The 8,036-nt window shown below is 43.6% G+C and overlaps 1 protein-coding gene across 1 annotated transcript; it reads right to left on the reverse strand.

The window, feature by feature from the left end:
• Nucleotides 1–1,729: 1,729 nt before the first annotated feature.
• cplx3b (complexin 3b) lies at nucleotides 1,730–5,175 on the reverse strand. Its single transcript, XM_047042548.1, has 3 exons — nucleotides 5,012–5,175; nucleotides 2,249–2,336; nucleotides 1,730–1,983 (listed from the first exon to the last, which is right to left on the reverse strand). Exons 1-3 carry the CDS (start codon nucleotides 5,164–5,166, stop codon nucleotides 1,759–1,761), a joined length of 468 nt encoding a protein of 155 aa, XP_046898504.1. The 5' UTR covers nucleotides 5,167–5,175; the 3' UTR covers nucleotides 1,730–1,758.
• Between the last annotated feature and the right edge of the window lie 2,861 nt (nucleotides 5,176–8,036).

Genomic DNA, 8,036 nt, shown 5'->3' on the forward strand with positions numbered 1-8,036 from the left:
TGATACTAATGACAATGATAACAGTCTAAACATTCAGTGGAATACAAATTACAATTGTAATTGCCATTCTTGTGTAAATAGCCACCAATCTCCAAATATATATATTTGTATATTATAATGAAAATCATAATAGACATACCCATTATAGTAATGACGACATTCCTAACCATACACATTCAAAATATGGGCTGTATTTCAGTCACAATTCTACCATGCAAATGCAAACACAACCAAGTTTTTATCAGCATAACTGTCCGATTTAGCTAAATCTGTAGCCTCAGAATGATGACATTTGCTGACTTCTTAAATCACTTAATGTTAGACGTCTATTATGTATGTCGCCACCTGGTGTTCAAAACCACACTACCAGTCTCAATCAGGCCACTACGTGGCCACTCCTCTGTGCTGAGCTTTCTTTCCCTGTATTTACAACCCCCACACCTGCTCAGACAAGACAGAAATACAACACAGAAACGTGAAGCACAATTCATAAAAACCTGTTTATTGAAGTTTCAACAGTCAGTCCAAAATCAATCAAATAAGGTTCATACAGCGCTGAACGACAACAACGATGCACTGTCAAATAAATTACAAAATAAAGAGGATGACGAAAACCATGTTTGTGTCTCATTCCTGAAATCATTATGGCCACCCTCATTTTGCTTTTGACAAGGCAACTAAAAAAGGATATATTTCAGTGAACAACGTGACAAATCATTGACTCTTGACACACAAAGATAAGGTTAGTGGGCTCATTGAATTTTTGTGTATCTCATGTCTCTTTAAACACACATGGAAGCACACTGCAGCTATCAGGTCAAATAAGCCACAGGTGCAGGTAACCGTACTCCCATTCCACATAGCAAATACCGCAATCTACAAACGGGCTGTTTTAACTATCACACAACATGAACACTGGTAATGAACAATAGTGTAAACTGTAACACAGAATTGACAACCCCACTGCTGGCCTATCTTTACCTAATTTGACTTAGAAGACAACAAGTCAGACAAATACCAAGTACATGTTCATACACAGGAGCGTGTGCTGCTTTACACTGTGTTCAGCATGCTCAGCCGAAGGATGACGTTTTTAAAAGACAGCACTTGACACATCATAGCAGCTACATGACACTAAACCACCAGCACAAAACGGCACCACTGAAATGGAGAGGGCAAGGGGACCAAATGGAGAGATGAGGACAGGTCAAAGGTCACTATGTGTGGGTAGGCCTGAGGATGTTCAGCTGAGACCTGGATACTGAATGAAAGCCTGTCAGGCTGACAGCACAAATACATTTATATGTAGCCTATATCTCAGAAACACCTAGTATCATACTGTATATGTTCTGAGAACATAGTTCTACGACATCTTACACAAACTCTAAAAATAGTCATATGGAATGCATGTGTTCCATTTTCTAAATGGTGGCAGTGTTGTTTTTGTAAGGGACTTTGGCATTCTATGTAAAGCATAATAAGAGGTTACACTGTTTATGACTCCCTCCATATCTTTATCCCATTGGCCTGTACACACAGCAAGACACGCATGTATATTTACTGTACACCTATGTCTATGAGTGTGTGTTGTCACTATTTAACATCAACACCCACAACAGCACATGTTCATGGAGCATATATCATGATGTCATAGATCATGTGAGGTACAGAGAAAATAGGGAGGGAGGGCGGGCGGGAGGGTGGGAGGGAGGGAGGGAGGGCGGGATGTAGGGGGATGGACCTGGCATCCCCATCACATCACATGAGATTGCACTTCTCGGCTGAGTTTTTCAGGTCCTCCAGCGTGGCTTGGGCCTTGTCCTTCAGCTGGTCTAAATCAACGTTCTGGATGTTGGTCAGCTGACCCAGCACAGACTGTTTGCTCTCTTCCTCCTGGTTGTCCTCGGCGATCATCTTAGCCAGCTCTGTGGGCAGCTCCACGTCATCCCCCGCCTGCTGGATCTGGGTCTCATCCAGCTCGTTCTGTCACACACACACACACACACAAACACACATGCATGCACACACATACACACACACACACAGAAACACACGCGCACACACACACACACACACACAACAAGTGAGTGCAAGAGCAGATCAACAGAGGGAAGATGATGGGATAGAGGCACGGTAACAGAATTAAAGAACAAGTTCAAGTAGTCCTCTAAATTTGAATACACATTCCAATGGTCAAAGGAAGTGGCAGAATAAGGAAGAATGACATCACGCTATAGTACAAGTTTACCTTTGAGAGTTTGTATTTATCTCGGAAGTGACTTCTGACTGTTGCCCTCTCAGCCTTCTTCTGAGCAAAGCTAGCATCTCGTTCTTGTCTGGGAAATGGAGAGATAATGCTGTTAGGTTATCTAATTGAATTAAATTAGATAAAATCGTTTAAATAGTCTATGAAAACAACATCAGGATAGTGTCCATACACAGATGTGGCATCTGAGACGTTTCCACATTCTTAAAATAAAACATCCTTCATTCCAGTCTTCCTGTTGTAAGACCCAAACAATGTGCTAAAGTGTCCCATTTTAAATGACCTTATGTCATATTATTCATACAGTTGTCATCAGACATGAGCATGATGTATTTAATTTAACCTGACTGCATCCTATCCAGACAAACCGGAAGGAGCCGGTGCTGGCCAGCTCTGATCCGCTCTGCTTTGATTCCAGAGTCTAGGCCAACAGAAAGTGGATGAGCAGCAGCAGCACTCCAGGATAGAGAGTGAGGAAGGGTTGAAAAAGAAAGATGGAGGGAATGAGATATAGCAAAAGAGAGGAAGAGGGTACAAATTGGAGTAGGAAAAGAGAATGAGATAAACAAGGGGCAAGTAAATGGGTTGGAGAAAAGGGAGCGGGAAAGATTGAAAAAGAAAGAGAAAGGGCGGAAGAGGAGGGCGAGAGAAAGGAAGGGATGGCGGCTGTAGGAAGGCTGGGATCCTGATGAGACCCAGATGTTGTATGCGCCACTTCTACACTGAGGGACCTCAGTCCTCCGGGACAGAGAGTGCTACTGAGTGACTGGCAGGCTAGTTTACTGACTGATTGACTGTCTGACTGAGAGGCTTGTTCCCTGACTGACTGTCTGACTAGCTAGCTACCACTAACCTACTTCAGCAGCTGCCAACCCAAACAACCCATCCATGGGGGCGGGGATCACACCACGCTGTTAATATGCATGAGCACACACACACACGCACACACACGCACACACGCACATCACCGCACACACACACACACACACAGACACACACACACACAGCTCCTGAACCCACTGCCTTGTACTATCATACATCATCAATTCTGGCAAACACCCTTACTGACAGTCCATGGCTGTAGCCAGAGGAACTGGGACAAACCCACTCTGAGATCCACCACTGGAAGACCCACACTTACAGTTCATTACTTGATATATTAGACAGGCTTTCTCTCCACAATTCTATCTCCATGTATCCTCAATTTTGGGTAATGATTGTCCTGGAGATGGCAAATTTGATGGTTTACACTCATTTGATGATTTTGATTACAGCCATGTCCCATATCATTTTCCCAATGTACATTGTGATGGACACATTTTTGATGCACACATAGTAGCGTCCAGTAGAGGGCAGACAAAACAATGAACTGTATTATTGCTGTACAGTTGCACCCTCCTGTGTTCTAGTCAACATGATGGAATTGCTCCCTTTTTTTTGTTCCTCATATTTCTATGAATTTAGGGGTATTTTTTGTGGTTCTCCTCTACCATCAAGGACATTAGCCATTCACAGAAACCAATTACACTGTAATAATATGATGAAAGTGACACACAATTACCAAAACATGTCACAAGCACAGACGCTGTGAGCGAAGGTGACATTTGGTGACTAGTCTGATCACATCAACTGCAGGGGGCTATATAAAAATGTGACACCATGACACGCACAAGCTTCGTGGACTGAGAACCATACTGAGATTGTCTATATGAAAGGGCTTCCAGATCTTCCTAGTGGGATGTGGATGAGCCCCAGCTGGCTATGTATCAACATCAGCATACAAAACCACATTCCTGAAGCAAACTGTTGCTGGTAGCCAATGGGAGAGATCTGATAGCATTGTGAGGACATCAGAGAATCACACTAGCCAATGCATGAGCGATGTCACAGTAATTCATGCTACTCCTCTCTTCCAATCAATTTTCTATTGAGCAATATGGTCCTCTGACTGATCTATGACAGCAGTCTTATACAGACACTCACACCCATTGAAGGTCAGTGCATGGGCGTATCGGGAGGGGGGGGGATGAGTCTGTGGTTAGTGACATTGGGGGTGATGTTTTAACCCCCAAACTATACTCCCACCCTACCCTCACCTTCCCAACCCCTAGGAGCATTTACATTTACATTTTTCAAACACTCTTCAATCAAGAGTGAGTAACAGTAAGTACAGGGACATTACAGGGTTGCCCAAGGACACAACATCATTTGGCACGGTCAGGAATCGAACTGGCAACCTTCAGAATACTAGCCCCATTCCCTAACCGCTCGGCCACCTGATTCCCTAGGGAGACGCACAAACACATTAACCTAGCTCACCAAGGATATTACATGAGATCACAAACACGATCATGGACCGGCTCCATCCGTTTATTTAAAGGCAAATCTTTTAACGAATACGATGCAAGCAAGAAGACCTATGAATAATAGCCTACCTATACACAGCTAATTATAATCTAAACTGCTGCAAGTAGGCACCATATAATAATGTGTACGCACACTTTTACTTGGCTCACTTGCTCCATCATGCAGAATTTAAGTAAGCTACATGAGTGAGAGAAGCAGCTGTAGTTAAACTCGCGCTGTTGATGGCACTGGTGCGTAAAGCATGGTGCACAGATGGCTGAAAAAAGCACGCGCTGTACATGCTTAGATGGGGAATTGACTTTAATGCGACCAATTTCAGCAGTAGCCTACCTTATTGACATATTTCCCCAAATAAAATACATTAACATTTCGTCTTACTTTTCTTCTTCTAACTGTTGTTGGTATTGTTCAAACTCCTCCTGGGTCATCCCGTTCGCCGCGGCGTCTGATTTCTCTGCTTCTGGTTTTTCTTCATTTCCCCCCGTGAGGTTTTTCAGCTGGCCTCCCACCATGTGCTTCACCATAAAAGCCATCTTTCTGCCTTCAAGAGACCACAGTACCTGGGTCGAAAATTGGATCTTTACGCGCTCTGGATTAGCGCGGAGTAGGCTAATTCAACGGTTATTCAACGGTTATCTTCCGGAGAAGATACTGAAGTGTCAAACTGTCTGAAAGTATTAAAGCGGTCGATAAAGTGATTTAAACGATACAAAACGACACGATCAAGTGTTTTTGATTTTCAGTAAAAAAAATCTAGATGTTTAATTCCCAACGCTCCAGTGTCCCCGTACGAGCTAGCAGAAAACGTGTTTCAGCACCAGTGCCAATGGACAGCTCCGCGCCGATGGGAAGGGTAACAAGAAAGAACGAGGCTGCACAAATATGTGAGTCAACAAGTTTGACTCTCAACTCTACCAATCGTGCATTCCCTTCCTCAACCTCCACTCCCTCTGCCCAATCCCATAGACCGCTGGATTAAGTGTGCGCTAGCATGATGCGCCCAGACATCACACATGGGATCCCGTGATTCGCCGTTTAATTATAACTCAGTATTGATTCAGACAAGCGCTGCTTTTATATTCAATAGGGACTTCAGCAGGGACATATCCACTCAACGAACCAGTCTTGGAACTCTTTTGCCAGTATTTTCTTAATTTGAATGTTTTTGTGTCAAATGCATTTTTCACTGTGATTCTTCAGTTGGCTAATTCACAGTGTAATTTCTAGTAGTTACAGTAAAGCATGGTGCACTGGATTCATCCGTCAATCTCTTACACCTTCGTTTATTAAAATTATATATTATATTTAATTAGTTTTAATGTGGACAGGGTATATAGGATTCCCTATAGTAGCCTACATATAAAAACTCGATGAGGCGGTGGAAGGCAGTTGTCTGCTACTCAGAGAGAGAGGGAGCGCTCGCGCCGGCAGACTGGTGTGTAATTGCATTTTAAGGGAAGGCTGCACAAACCTCAATAAACAGTCGCCCACGCGCCTCCAACAACGGCTAGCCTCTTATGCTTATATTACCCACAGAGCCCGTTTGCTTTAAGCAGCTCACCCGCCCTTGAATTACAACTGTTTGATCCTTAACCTTCACATCATCCGTTGCGCCTATCCAAAGTATGGCGCTACATTAAGGAAATGGTGTCCCAACCAATAGACTAGAGAAATATGTCTATACCATGGAAAAACATTTGAATAATTCAGGTGAATATCTGCATGGCCAATGCTGAAAACTCCCCCCTACTTTACAGCCCAAAAAGTACCATCACAACTCATGAAACCCACTAAGTTACTAGTGAAAGTAGTATTTTAAGGGTGCAATGGGAAGTCCAAGTCAGATGGATAGCCACTATGTTAATGATATGGATATTCAGGGTTAGAAAAGGGCCATACATTTACAGAGACCCCTCTCTCTATTTTCATCATGAAAGGCAAAGAAACAGACAGTAACGTTCTCAGGCAGCATGAGCTGCATCTAAAGTCAACAGCATTAGTATCCTGACGTGAGCAGCACGTCTGACTGCTGGAGTGGCCTACTTTCCTGTGGGATCATGTCTCAGTCCTCTCTGTCACAGGCTTACCAGGGCCTACCTGGCTAGCTTCAAATCCCCCTCCATGCTTTAAAGCTTGCTCTACATCAAATAAATTGAATTGTAACTTTGCTGAATGAGGATACGTATTAGGGTCTGGAGTGTTATCTATCTAATTGGATCTCCACTCCCATGAGGCCCGCTCTTGTATATTGGCTGTCAACAAAAACCTGAGCAAATATCTTCATCATAGAAGTTAGACTGAAAGGGAAAAGGGACGTCAAAATAGGAAGACGGACAATCATTAACTCTCTCCGCTCTCCCAATCTTTCTTTATCCCTCTATTTCTCCTTCCCTTCTTCTCTTTTTCTCTGTCTCTCGCTCCCTCCTTATATCTCTCCCGCTAACTCCTTCTGTCACCCCTCCTCCACTATTTCTCTCTATCTCTTTCTCTGAATCATCACCAACCAGCTCAGACGATCATTTTGAAAATATAAAATGATAATAAAATACTATCAAATTTTACATAACTTAAAGCAGAAATGTACAATTGTGAAAAAATGGAAGCTTGAAGACTTCCTCATGTGTTACTGATTCCCACACTTCTTGTGCTCTGGGCAGTTCACAGAAACATCACCAACACTCTGAAAATGACCATTGAGGCTAAATGCAGGAAACACACATGCTGCATGAATGAGTGCAAACCCCTTACACACCCTCTTATATAATGAGCATGCATGGATGCACTCTTCACACACTGACCCTGACAGTGTGGGAATGGATGGGCGGGGAGGAGGGTTGGCCCTACCTCAGTACGGCCCAGCCCAACCCATCTCAGTCCACTTCAGATTGGTCTATTTGTGTGTCTGTGTGACAGTTTGTGCAGCAGCTGTGGAGCTACTTGGCCACATGAGTCAAGTCAAATGTGGAGCAGCTGTCAAGTATACTGTACTTCTGGAGGAGCTGTGTAAAGGAACAGAAAATGAAGCTCTGGCTCTGGCAGCTGATCTCCATGCACAGCTCTATCAGTCTGGCTGGAAGTCATGCAGTCCCACGACTATTCATGTTTGGCTGGGGTCCATGAATTCAGGGCTACTTGGGTGCGGACTGATGTGGAAGCCCTCGGACACAGGTGAGGTTCAGGGTTCCACAGATGGTGGGCAGAAGACAGAGTGAGCGCTGTCATCTGATCCACGGCGTCATCCTCAAGCAATGGATGGTGTCTGAGAGGCCCAAAATAGCTATACATGATACCTTTACGGTACTGCTTGAATAAAAAGACTATTTCTCCTACTTTCCTTTCCAATCTGTTCAACATTTTCTGAAGATAAAATGTTTTTAGAGCATATGAATGTGTTACATTGAAT

The sequence above is a fragment of the Hypomesus transpacificus genome, chromosome 19 (assembly GCF_021917145.1).
Source record: "Hypomesus transpacificus isolate Combined female chromosome 19, fHypTra1, whole genome shotgun sequence".
Classification (NCBI taxonomy): Eukaryota; Metazoa; Chordata; class Actinopteri; order Osmeriformes; family Osmeridae; genus Hypomesus; species Hypomesus transpacificus.